Genomic DNA, 14,513 nt, shown 5'->3' on the forward strand with positions numbered 1-14,513 from the left:
CATGATGCATACAAAGAGACATATTCAAAAGATGAGAACTTCAAAAAGGCATATCAACAGTTGCAGAGTCGAAGTCATGTGCACGATGGTGACAGCGCCTTTAACTACCATCTCCAAAATGGGAGACTCCACAAGCTAAATAAATTATGAGTTCCTAAATGTGAGCATTTGCATCTAATTAGAGAGGCACACAACTCCAAACAGAGAAAAAGAAAAGCAACCTCACCTTCCAATTAGGTTTCTCCCAAGAGTTTTCCAAAAAACATATCTTGTGTGTTGTGCATGTGCGCACTAATTTTTTCAATCTCTACTTTTTTACATAATTTCCATTTGCATGCATACCTTAATCACAGTGAAATCCACAAATCTTAAAATTTAATAAAAATATAATAATAGTCTCATATTTTTAATATAAATATCCACAACAATATTATAACACCATTTATCAGTCTTGATAGATTCGATGCTCTGGTTATAACCTTGAACAACCCTTCATTTCCAAACTTAGTTCAAAATCTAAAAAACAATGTTTTATTTCCTATACGCTACTTTGCCCTATGTTAAAAACATATACACACAAGCAATAATATACTCAACTGACATATATGTGTTAAAACACTTAAAAATAATAAATCTCCTTAATTTCAAACAAATTTGAAGAGTTTCTTTGTTACTCACCTACTATAGCTCATGGCTCAAGCCCCACTGTTTTCCAACTGAAAAAACTAATTTGGAGAAATATAAATAAACCTCCATGGAAAAATTTAAAAGAAAAAAAAAATGAAATATTGATATTATAATTGATTGATCAATAATAGAATTTGAAAAAATCCTTGTGACTCCTACACACCCCCAAGTTTACAAAACTTTTGTTTCCTCTTTTGAAATAATTGAAAAATCCTTGTGACTCCTACACTCCCCAAGGTTTGTTTCCTCTTTTGAAATAAAACTCGGGGTGTACTTTTCCATCTTTCTTGTAGCTTACATCAATAAATAAATATTGTTATGTTCCTGATATTTATCATGTTTATATATTGATGCATATTGTCATTTGTTCATAAATATTATATTAATGTATAATCATTCATTTGTTTATATGCTCTAATGTATTATGCATTGATACATATTGTGATTTGTTTATAAATCTGATATTAATACATAATCATTCATTTGCTTATATGATCTAACATATATATCACAAACATGCTTTATGTTACTACTATTATATATATATATCACAAACATGTTTTATGTTACTACTCTTGCATATGCTTTGCTTGGATAATTTACACATTTTAAAGACATCAAAAGAAGCGAAGGGTTTGAACCCTACAAAATTTGCTCAAATATAGAAAAACCTAATCAAAATCAAAATGAAACAATTCCAAACTTCTAAATCTAAACAAAAATCTCCTCCAATCATCAAGTCATTCCAAACTTCTAAATCTAAACAAACCCTCCCTCTTTGAAGATATCATTTTCTCAACCTCATCAACTCAACCCTCCCTCTTTGAAGATATCATTTTCTCAACCTCCCCAATGTAGATATCATTTTCTCAATCAAAATCATCGCCAACCCCCAACTTCAAAAATTCAACCATACAACAAAAACCAAGTTTCCACCCCCAACTCTTTCCCACCCCAACTCTTTCATGTGTGAGAAAGACTTCTACAACAACATCACACTCTTTTTAGACTCTTTCCCACCCCAACTCTTTCATGTGTGAGAAAGACTTCTACAACAACATCACACTCTTTTCCTACAACTTAGAGATCAACTATTTCTTGTGTGAGAGAGGCATGAGAGAGGCTTCTCCAACAAAACATCACTCTTTTCATACAACTTAGAGATCAACTCTTTCATGTGTGAGAGACTCTTTTCATACAACTTAGAGATCAACTCTTTCATGTGTGAGAGAGGCTTCTCCAACAAAACATCACACTCTTTTCCTACAACTTAGAGATCAACTCTTTCATGTGTGAAAGAGGCTTCTCCAACAACATCACTCTTTTCCTAAAACTCGGAGATCAAACTTATTGATAATGCTCTCCAAATAAAATCAAAGATCAAACTTGTTGATAATGCTCTCCAAATAAAATCAACTTACTTCTTATAGATCAAACTTGTTGATAATGCTCCCCATATGAAATCAAGTCGCTCAATATATCAACTTCTTGTGAAGTTAAATTGGACAACTTCTTCATAATGCTCTCTAAATGAAATCAAGTTGTTCAATATATAGACTCAGTGTGAGGTCAAATTGCCCTAATAATTATTTTCACATGATACAAAAACCCAAGAAAGCTCTAATGATAGATGATACAAAAGCCCAAAAAACTCTAATGATAATACAAAAGCTCAAGAAAGCTTTAATGATACATAATGATACAAAAGCACAAAAAAGCTATAATGATAATACAAAAAAGCTCTAATGATAATGATAATAAGCCCAATATCATTAGAATAACTCTGATGATTCGTTAATAATAATCAATCATTAATAAAAGCCCAAGAAGGCTCCTTTTTAACTCGGAAAAATATTTTCGAGTGATGCAACTCGACGATTCATTATGATTCATTAATAATAAATTCTCTTGAAAAACAGAATTATGATTCTGATTCATTAATAATAAATTTTCTCTTGAAAAACAGAATTATGAAATGAAAATAGAAACTAATTACATTCTTCAACAATGGGCAGGTAGTGAAACAAGAGAAAAAAAAGTACAATCAAATGAAACAGAAATGCTGGTATAAACAAAAAGGTCATTCCCGGCAAAAAAAAAGTACAATCAAATGAAACAGAAATGCTGGTATAAACAAAAAGGACATTCCCGTCTTGATTTCTTGTTTTCTTGTTGAGTTAATTGAACATTTTTTTTGGAATGTATTTTTGAAAATCTTTCAAGTTAAAGATCACAATGAAAGATAAGTTGTAATGACACAATTTTCAGAGCTACGGAAAAACAGAGATTTTGGATTTTGAGGTTATCCTCTGATTTAGCCCATCTCTGCATTTCTTTATTGGGTTTTCTTGTTTTCATTATATCTATATATTGTGAAAATCTCATCTAAGCAGCAGTAGTGAAAAACACATTGGCCGTGTTTTGGCAAAAAGGATAGCGGACCCATTGCAGCTGGGTTGTGCGCACCCATAAATTTTCACTAAAACCATCCATACGTGCCATTATTGGATCAAACCCAAAATTCAAAAACAGTATCATTCCAAAGATCCACTATTGGATCAAACCCAAGATTCAAAAACAGTATCATTCCAAAGATAGGTGCCTTGAAAAACTGGCAAACAAAGCCATTAATTGTAACTCCTATGAAAAACAAAATTATACATTATTTAGTAAATGCTTCTATGAAAAATAGAATTACAAATTAATTTTCAAATATGAAGCTCAAAACTTACTTAAAATAAAAACGTAAATTCCTTATACAAAGCCATAATTGTAAACTGTTGTGAAATTCATTTCATAAAATCATGGACTGTAAAATGGCGCCTTGAATGTAAATTCATTGTCTTTGTGGTTGAAACTTAGCTCGTTGAAAAGTTACCAACCTTAGAAAGCAAGATAAAGAAAATTCTTTTTACGATATGATCATGATACTGTAAAATGGGTTTTTATTGCTCATTGAAAAGTTACCATCTTTAGAAAGCAAGATAAAGTAAATTTTCTTTACGATATCATCATGATACTGTAAAATGAGTTCTTATTTTGAAGTTGTTCTTATATAATCGAGTGAAAGGGAACTAATAACAATTTAATATTAAAAAGTTAATTTTTTAATATTTAAAATAATATTCAGAGCTAACATGGAATCACTGAAAAGAAAATGTCCTGAGCGGAATTTAGGCGGATATATTATTTATAAAAATTTCACGAAACCTACAACTAATAATAACAACAATATCAAACATAATAACTCAACCACTGAACTTGATCACGAAATTTATAATATGCCATTAAATATGAATTCTGGAGACTGATAGAAATTTCAGATCTATCAAATCTAAAATACAGGCAAATATTTAAGCAAATATTTAAACCCCCATGAAGGCAGGTCTGAATACTATCAGGCCTTGGGAATTTGTGCCAAATATTACACATATCAGAAACCCTACGCCAAAATGTCTTAATAAAAAAAAAAAATGACCGAATTACAGCTGTACACCCCATCTCTATCGATTAAAACCCAAAAGAAGACAACAAAACAGTGTTAACTTCAACATTTTAAACCCTAGAAACTGCCCTGCCCCAAAACTAAATTAAATACTTCAGCAAAATGATCTGTGTACCGACCAACAGATTTCAATGACTAAGCACTGGTGAACTTCGTAACAGCCTTTGTGCCCTCTGAAACAGCATGCTTCGCGAGCTCCCCTGGAAGAGCAAGCCTTACGGCGGTCTGAATCTCCCGAGAGGTAATAGTAGGCTTCTTGTTGTAGCGGGCGAGCTTCGATGCCTCGCTCGCCAATTTCTCAAAAATATCATTAATGAAGGAGTTCATGATTCCCATGGCCTTGCTGGAAATTCCGATATCAGGATGAACCTGCTTCAAGACCTTAAAGATATAGATCTTGTAGGTCTCAATGTTCTTCTTATGCCTCTTCTTTCCCTTCTTGTCTCCGCTTTCCTTCGGTAGCTTCTTTTCAGCCTTCGGCGCGGGCTTCTTCTCGGCCGCAGGAGATTTCTCTGCAACCGGCTTCTTCTCGGCGGGCTTCTTCTCACCCTTGGGAGGAGCCATTGATACTGCAAATCACTGTAAGATCGTCGAACTTCTCACGGCAAACAAGTTCTTTCTGCAAAAATCTGGAATAACTATGAATTGTTCGGAAGGAGAAGTGCAATTTATATTCATAGATTGAATTAATTGCTCTCCTATTGGTTGGTTGCTTCCGCCACGGATCGCTGAGGTCGGTCCAATCTTGGCCGTACATATTAACTTTGATCCGAAGGCTGTGATTTGCCTTTACCTCGGAATTTGTATTCGCACCGACTTCAACCTTTCTTCCATCATGTTAGGTTTGTGCGCATTGGAATCATAAAGAAACCCTAAGAAACAGTAAGTAGAGTATTTTACGTTTTAAATCGTCCTTTACTAACACTCCATTTACTTTTAATGTTACTAAGGTTGGGAGTAAGTTAAATTTGTATGTGTAAAATTTTCTTTTGATAAAACAAATTTTATAATAAAATGTTAATTTTTTATACCAAAAAACAGTTTTTCTAATTATAAACCCATTTAAATGTGATTATAGTTTTATTATGATTTAAATTTTGTGTATATTGGAATAAAAAAAATTATGGGTTCTAAAGCATTTTAAACAGAATTAAATAATTGAAAATTTAGTAGAATTTTGAATGAGCATAAATTTTGAGTTTTTGTATTTCTCGATTTTAGTTTTTAGGAGGAAAATTGCTAAGAGATTAAACTACTTCTCACTATACCATCTATTGAATTTTAATAGTTAAAAAAAAATGCTAAAAGATTAGACTATTTCTTATTATAATATTTATCTCATCGTTTTATGTGGTTTAATTATTTGAAGTTTTGATTTTTATGCATGGATAAAGCAGAAAAAAGAGTTGGGCTTGGAGTATGCCTTAAAATTGCTTATGTTTGGCTAAGAGCTCATTTCCCTGATACTTAAGGGGCTCAAGACCCAGAGGCATCTAGCAAGAGTGAAAGCCTGCCCCCTTATGGACCACCAATGGGTTATTCCAAGTAGCATGGTTTCCCTTGAATAACAGTGATGAATCAACCGCATCCATGGTTAACAATTAGAGATAATTGTCCTCATTATTGATTTGACAACTGAGTTATGATAAATTTTCCCACCTGTGGAAAAAACAACAACAACAACAACAACATTTTCTAAAACATAGGGAACTCTATGGGCATTACTAAAAATTATAAGCACATGGATTTCATATTCTTAGAATTATTTCCTAGAAAATAGTTTTGATAATGCATAAAGGGTTTCTTTATTATAGACTTCTTCTATAATGCCAATGATGCATATGCATTAGAAATGGACCTTAGTTAATGGAGAAAGTTAACTTGTTTATGAAGTCTAAGTTTCACTGTTGTAAGGTCAATGATGCATATGCATTAGCAATGGACCTTGGTTTATCGAGAAATTTAACTAGTTTATATAGTCCAAGGTTCATGGTTTTAATCCACTTTTATTAATGTCATGAGGGTTTTGATATAAGAATGTTCATATATTTTTCTTAAACAATAGACTTGTGAGGCCCCTTTAATCATTGGAAATGCCTTAGATGCATTTATAATGTTGGGGGTGAAAGAGAAATAAAATGATAACTTTTTCTTCTACTCATAATTGTATACATATTGATTTGATGAAAGGGTTTAGGGATGAAATAATGTTGAATAATGATAATTGAAGAATAAATAAAACTAGTTTCAAGTAAATCTAATTTAAATGTAACAATTAGCTTATTAACTAAGTTGTCCCAATTAGGTTGAGTGGGACTAACCAGGCATAGATTGATTGGCTAACTGATTGATTAAGACTATCTTGAGTGATCTTGTTTGAGTATGTCAACCTTGGTTTATGGGAAATTGTGTACAAGATTAAGTATAAACAAGTGAGCTTATGTAGTGAGTGAATATGGTGAAATGTGATGAATATGCATTGAATGTTCTATGTTTAAGTGTTATAATTGTGTCTTTAAACACTACCAACTGATAGTTTGAATCTATTTGTTTATTTATGGGATGTAGTTGTGAATTCTAACCTGGTTTCATAGCTTTGGTTTTGAATGGTCAAGCTTAATTATATTTTTGTAAGGCGTTTTTGGAGGTTATCACATCAAAATAACATATGTATGGTTATGCACTTATAAGATGTTAGATTTTTTAAGGAATCTACATGTTTGAACCTATGAGCTTTTGGATCAAAGATTGTAGAAGCAATATGGATTCTATGGTAATATGATACGGAGACTTCACTAAAGAGTAAAGGTGTGTGACAATTTACAAAAAACTATGGTTATTAATCTTGTATATGGTCATGAGGAGTTCTTGCTCAATGGAAAGAAGGTTGACATTTTAAATGTCATGAAAACATACATGCCAACGGAAATTTGATTTCATAATAAAGAGATTAGCTTCCAAAATGAATTTTGAAGAACCTAATGAAGTTGCTCAATATATTTGATGAAAGTTAGGTTATGCAACTTGAGGAGGAGTTGATCTCTCTAGGACCTCTCTTTCCACAAGGTTGAGGGTTTTTTTGGCTTGTGTTAAGGAGATCAAACTAGATTTGAGTGAATACAAGAGACTTCCCAAGGAAGAGAAGAAGATTGATAAAGTTAATTTTGATGAATTTGCAAACATCTTTTGATGCTTTTTGTTCCACATGTCATGCAAATTAGGCTTCAATGAAGTAATATGGTAAGAATTATACATTTGACTCCTTTTGCAGTGCATTGATTAGGGCACAACAGAAACTTATTGACAAAGGAAAGCTTAGTGATAAACCATAAACACTTTTCATGAATGGAAAAGGCAAACAAAATTCCAAGCAAAGAGGTTGAGATGATAATTCAAAATGTAATGCTCCCTCCCACCCTCTCGGACTCTCCAAGTTGAATGAGAGATGTTACTTTGCCCTAACCCGACCTCCATGGTCTCATTATGGAGATGGGGTACAAATTGCCTCTTCTTCCAAGGTTAATGGAATTAAATTTGGGCTACGCCATCCCATTCACCTCATCTAGAACCTTCTAGGGATATAAGCTTTATCGAAATCCGACACCTAGATCAAAAGTTGTGGCTGTTTAAAATTTGATCAACTAGCCCTTACCACTTCTAGATGCAATGCCACATGGAATTCCCCTTGGCTAGCTTATGCGGTGTTTCCACCTCACTAGCAGTCCCTGCCATGGCCCCTTCCACGTCACTTTGCCACGTACCTTTGCGCCTTTCCTGGCTATTAAAGGCTTATGGATCCCAGCCACCGGTAGTGTCATAAACACTTTTTACGACTGTTGCTGGGAGAAACTCCCATCCCCCAACCCCGTTAACTGCGACCTCCACCATTCTCAAACTACTACCATAGCAAAAGACCCTGCAAAGCAACAAACATTTCTCATGTCAATTATCAAGCGAGTTTTCCCATTCCCTAACCTCCATTAACTCTGCAATGCTTATTGTTAAAATCTCTTGTGGTCCCTGATCCGCAATGACATCACATTAACATCATGTTGCTATGTGGTCTCCTCTAAATGCGCCACATGTGATCCAAGCATAGGCCACATGGTTGTCCAAAAAGGGGTCTTACTACCTGCCATATTTTCATGTGGTTAATGTGCCATGTCATTATCTTGTCCATTTCATCTTGCCATGTCGACTTCATCCTGGACCCCACTTGAGCCCAGACCCTTGTGCAAGTCAACACTTCGTCATTAAAATATTTTCAGCAATTTCCACTGTGGATCTGTCATACAACACTTAAACATCATTGCGTCCCACGCCAACACTACAACACAAGGCCTTCCCTGGGACCCGTGATTGCAAAAAGAAACTTCCCCGTCTTTTTACTGAAGGACTTTTCGTCTCGCAACTCCCGTGTACTGGGACCATTGTGGGATGCACACCCACTCAGCTCCTGAGGCATGACAGAAGTTTTATCCATTAGGAAATGGAGAAATCTCTATTGAATTCCGTTCAGCACTATATACCACTTCATGAAGACCGCAATGCAACATAAAATCTTAGCATCAAGTGTTGGTAATGATTCCCATCAAGTGCCCCATTACACTTAATAGATGTGTCTCTCTCTTGCGTCATAGTAGCTACCTAACAACAGAGCCCATTAGCCCTCATACATGAAGTTCGCTCCTCCATTCCTTCTATTCATGAGACTTACATCCAACAAGTCTCACAGGGACATTAAACCAATTCCCCATCATTGTTCTCAAGCTGTCACAACATTTACAGAGATTATTGTTAAGTCAAAATGTTCAGGCCATGGAATTTCATCCATCATAGCAACACATATGAACTTTTATAAGATAAACAAATCATGGGACTACTAAGAGCATAACAAATGATCATGGATCCTCACGCCCCTATGTCATGAGAATAAGCATTCATACCATTCATTGAAATACATGGGAATCATGCATTTTTTACCATGTGTGTGTGTGTATGTACTAAACAAGAATAACATTCACATTGTAGAAATAAGTATAATAATACAAGTTATTATACAAGCAACCACTTATCTTAGTAACTTGATGACTCGAACTGAGGAAGGTACTTCGATTTTCCACCCAACGACTGATTGTACTGTTATTCTTTCTTGCATTCAACCAACCTCAAGCCATATTCAAAGTTTCAGGAGGTAAATTGCTTAGGAGTTCTCAACCAATCAACCAATTATAAGGGGAAAAGACCACTTCTCAAGTGATTTGTCCAACAACTTCCAGCTATAACACCACAATGGCTTTCAACCAACAACAAGACAACCACAATGGTTCAAGCAAAGCATAGAGAATCTCAATTCAATTCTAGAGAAGGATGTGTATGTGCAATGTGTGTTTTATTAGCTGGATTAGCTATGGTAGGGACAAGAGCTCACCCATCCTAGTAGTTTTCAGAAGGTAGTAGCACCAGTGTTATCATCCCCAATGCTACACTTAATGTTTATCAGTCCCACAAGTACTAAGGTGCCTCAACCTATCCATTACTTTCTCAACCCCAACCCATCAAGTTTCCTAGTGGTTTATCAACGCCTAGGCTAGCCACTCTTAGGTGGTTTATCTGCGAGCAAGCCCTCACAGGTTTATTAGCCCAGAAAGGTATGATATTGCATACCTTTTGATATTGATTTCTTTATATCCTTGCTTCTTCCACCCAATCAAATTATGGAGATAATACATAATAAACCCTTTGTTTCTTCTTCATTCCATAAAAGTGCATTTGTCACTGTATTCTGTTTTCCTTTTTTGTAGATAATTTCAATGTCATAACCTAGCATCTGTGTAACTAATTTTTGTTGCTCTTTTGAAGATAGTCAATGTCCAAATAAGTACTTCAAACTATTGTGATCTCCTTTTACTTTGAATTGTCTTCCTATTAAGCAAGGGAACCATTTCTTAACTACATGTAGTATGTCTAACATTTATTTTTTATCAATGTGTTTGAGTAAGTTCTTTTCTTTAATTTGTTTGCTTTGAAAGGTAAGGGACCCTCCTTCTTTCATTAAAATTGCACTAATGGTATGGCCTAAGACATCACACTCTACAGTAAATGTTTTTGTGAATGTAGGTGTGGCCGAGATAAGAGTCATACAAATAACCTCCTTAAGTTTTCCAAAACCTTTGGTTGGTTCTCAAGTCCACAAAAATGCTTCCTTCTTTAACAATGTTGTTAGAGGTGCTATCATTTCACAATAATTCTTGACAAACTTGTGGTAATAACCTATCAATCATCATAACCTTTTTGGAATTGGTCATTCCATCATATCTTTAAGTTTGTTAGAGACCACTTTGATAACTTCATGAGATATACTATGACCCAAATATTCCACTTCTTAAACCCCAAGGCGCACTTGGAAGCATTTGCATATACTTGTTGCTCTTCAAATAGTTTTAAGACCACCTTAACATGTACATGCTCATCCCCAGACTTTTTATATATTAGTACATCATAAAAAATAATATCACATATTTTCTAAATAAGGGCTTGAAAATAGAATTATCAAGTTTTGAAATGTTGAATGTGCATTGGTAAGTCCAATTGGCATAATTGAAAACACATAATGACCTTCATGTGTTCTAAAGGCCATTTTGGGAATGTATCCTCACCTCATTCTAATTTGTTGATATCATGAATGAAGATCCAACTTGGTAAAGAAAAATACTCCTTGCAGATAATATAATAATTCATTAATGATAAGAATATGAAACTTATCCGTGATGGTCATTTTGTTGAATTCTCTATCATTTGGACACATGTGCCATGAAACATCTTGTTTTGCAACCCTCACCATTAATAAAGAGAAAACACTTTGGCTATATTGAATGGTATCAGCCTCTAAGATTTCTTAAAGATAATTCTCACTCTTTTGTGCGCATGGATACCTATAAGGTCAAATTCTAGGTGGTACACTTCCTAGTTGCAAATGAATAGCTTGGTCATGATCTCGAGTAGGTGGAAGACCCTTAGGAATCTCTCCAAATACCTTGTAATGTTTGTTGTTATTTTTTTTTTCAAATCCGCTAGAGCACAGGATATAGATGTTTGAACATCTAGTTAGTATAATTGTGAAATAATATCATGGTGTCCCTTTTTTGAGCAAATTTGTTGTATTGTTAGAACTTTTCACTTTAGAGCGTTATATGTGGATACCTTTAAGCTCAATTTCCTTGCATTCTAAGGAAAATATAATGAAAAGATCCTAAAATTTAAAGACCACTATTCCCAATTATTGTAACCACTGGACACGTATACAACTTCAACACCACCCATTTTGATTGCAATCACGAGACTATCTAATAAATACTCCCATGCATTGAGCTTATTAGTATGACACTTCTTTGAACAATTTAGGGTATATTTATCTACAATCATTATTGAAACTCTAGTGTTGGAAATATAATGCAATTGACAAGTTTTTCTAATTTATAGTCGATGAAGTTATAGGTATTACAATAATCAATCAACATTGTTACCCTTTTACTTTTTATATATACTTCTACCTTGAGGGTTTATGGGATATTAATGCCAACCAATGCATGATAAGATATCATTGGAGTAATCTCTTCTGGTTCTAGATCTTGTGATAGTTCTAATTCTTAATCATGTTCCTCCAAGGTATCCCCAATGGAAAAATTCAAGTGCTTGGATGGAACATAAGCTCTTAATTGATCATTTTATCTCTCAGATTCTGCAATTTCAATGTCACGAGAATTGGTCTTCTTTGAAATATTTGGGCTAATATCCCTTAGCAATCCAACAAGTCAATCTTGGAAAAGTATTATTGAGAATATTAAACCAAAATTCAATGAATGGGGATCACAATGGTTGAATCTTGCGGGCATATTGGTTTTAATAAAGTGAGTCCTATCAACACTTATGATCTTTCAATGTTGAATGATGTTAGCCATAGCGCGTATAATGCAACAAATATACCATGAGATTAGGGAGTTTTTGTGGCAAGGGGGGAAATCAAATAGCCAAAAGTTCCACCTAATAAATTGGAAAGTTGTTAGGGTTCTATTAAAAGAAATAAATGGATTGGGGATCAAGGATCCATCCTTTAGGAATCTTGATATGGGTGTCAGAGTCCTTTGGAGACTCGTTTCAAGCAAATTAATTTGGTTGGAAAAAATATCGTCGAAAAAGGTTTTTTATAGGAAACAAAAAAAGGTGCATTGAAGGCATATTAAAAGGCTAGGAGGTTATCATATATGGAAACTTCTAAAAAATGATAGCTCTAATAATTCGCTAGGATGACTTGGGTTCCTAGCAATGGAAAGGGATTTTAATATGAATAGATAACATTATGTGAAATCAACCCTTGGAACAAGACACATAACTCCCCCCTTTAAAACATGGATGGAAGATAAAAACATTAAAACTTTGTTTGACTTTTAATTGTGGTCTAATAATTCATGACACTAGTTAAGATGATCATTATGAGAGCCTCCTCTACAACACAATGTAATAGCATCCAAACTTCTAACTACTCTTAAGGTTGTACACCACGGTATATAAGTGTCAAATATCACAGGGATGGGGAAATTCATAGTATAGTGTGGAGGATGGGTACTCGCATAGGCTCACATCTCTTCCTCTTTTGTAGTGATCTCCCATTTGGCATAGTGACGAGCTCCTCAAAATAAATATATTCTAATGAATTATAGTTCATGGAAATATTTTGACATTGCATTCTCCTCTATAACCTATGGTTGCATATATATACATGGAAAAAAATGAGAGACATGCCTTGGATTCATTCCCTTTGAAACCTAAAAGATGGAAATGTTATGTAGATGGCACTGTGGTGGTAAGTAAACATGAAGAATAAATTCTTAAGAAATTATTAACCCACCTCAATAACCAAAATGATAGCATCAAAGTCACCATGGAGATGGAAAGGGATGGAAGCATACCTTTACTTAATGTCCTGATTGCTAAAAAGGATTATGGTTGAATCTCTCACCGGGTTTATCGAAATACGACACATACAAATATATATTTGCATGCAAACTCTTACCATTATCCCCCTTAGAAATTTGGTGTTTTTAACACATTATTAACTTGTACTTTAAGGATCTATGATGAGGGAACATTTGAAGTAAGAAATTGAACACCCATCAATTTTTTTATAAAGAAAACGAATATGATGAGAGGTAATTCAACAGGATAGTTGAAAAATCTAAAAGATCTCATACTGAAAAGAAACAAGAAATAGTGTCCATGGAAATATTAAAGGACTATTTATCTTATATGAAAGGGACTACAAACCAAGTAGAAAGAATTTTGAGAAGAAGGGGAAAAAATGCCGCTAATTTTTCCCCTCCAACACCATCAAAAGGATGTTGCACTCTACAAAGGATCTCACCAAATTGGGTTTATATAGGTGAGATTGGGAGATCAACTGATCTTAGACTTAAAGAACACAATGTTGAATTAAGGTATGACAGATATAAGAAATCAACCTTAGAGGAAAATGATCATAACATGAGTCGCCAAATATCTCTTGATAAAGCTAAGATCATAGCCAAGTTGGATCACCACACTGTTGAAAATGTAGCAAGAAATTCCTAATTTAGTTTTGCCTTGATTAAATTAGGAGAAATTCGAATTTCAATTTCAGTAAAATACTTGGAGGTAGTTAACTGAGGTGACGTGGGGCTTGTCACTCAATTAACTCAGTAAATTTGAGTTGGATACAATCGAGTTCAAGTCTACATGATTTATTGCTAATTTGTAGAAATTTGTTTCAATTAATTTGAGTTATTGTCAGTGTAACTAGTTCTCATTGTTAGTAGAACTGGTGGAGGTTCAATCAAGGGTGTGTAACATTTTTCACACTGAGCGATCATATAGTTAAACTGATCAATCAGCCTAAATTAACTCATGCATGCAGAGAATTCGAGTTCCTAGTTGAGATTGGAGTTCAAGGGCAATGTACTATTAATTGTAAACTAGTTCAAGTTGTACAGATGGTGCATGTAGTCAAAGAATTAACCTAAAGGAATTGTGCAATCCAATGGAGGAAATTTCCTATTAAATAGGGGCCTAATTCCCAAGGAAATGGTGCAAGGAAATAGGAGCTTGGCAGGCTGAGAAATTGGCTAAGTATTGGCTTGAGTCAGTATGTGAGACAGTGAGATAGATTATACTAGTGCAGAGGTTGCTTAGGCTTGAGCAAGCATTGTATTTTTTCTCTATTCTTTAATTAATGCAATACAAATAGTAAGGGTTTTTGAGCAATTACTTTCCCCTAAATAAATCTTTT

The 14,513-nt window shown here is 34.2% G+C and overlaps 1 protein-coding gene across 1 annotated transcript; it reads right to left on the reverse strand.

Moving 5' to 3' along the window:
• Positions 1 to 3,948: 3,948 nt before the first annotated feature.
• LOC149147403 (histone H2B.4-like) lies at positions 3,949 to 4,843 on the reverse strand. The gene has a single exon (XM_089440360.1). It carries the CDS (start codon positions 4,754 to 4,756, stop codon positions 4,328 to 4,330), a length of 429 nt encoding a protein of 142 aa, XP_089296486.1. The 5' UTR covers positions 4,757 to 4,843; the 3' UTR covers positions 3,949 to 4,327.
• Positions 4,844 to 14,513: the final 9,670 nt, after the last annotated feature.

The sequence above is a fragment of the Pinus tabuliformis genome, chromosome 9 (assembly GCF_031772625.1).
Source record: "Pinus tabuliformis cultivar Carrire ecotype Pingquan chromosome 9, CPIR1, whole genome shotgun sequence".
In the NCBI taxonomy this organism is placed as follows: Eukaryota; Viridiplantae; Streptophyta; class Pinopsida; order Pinales; family Pinaceae; genus Pinus; species Pinus tabuliformis.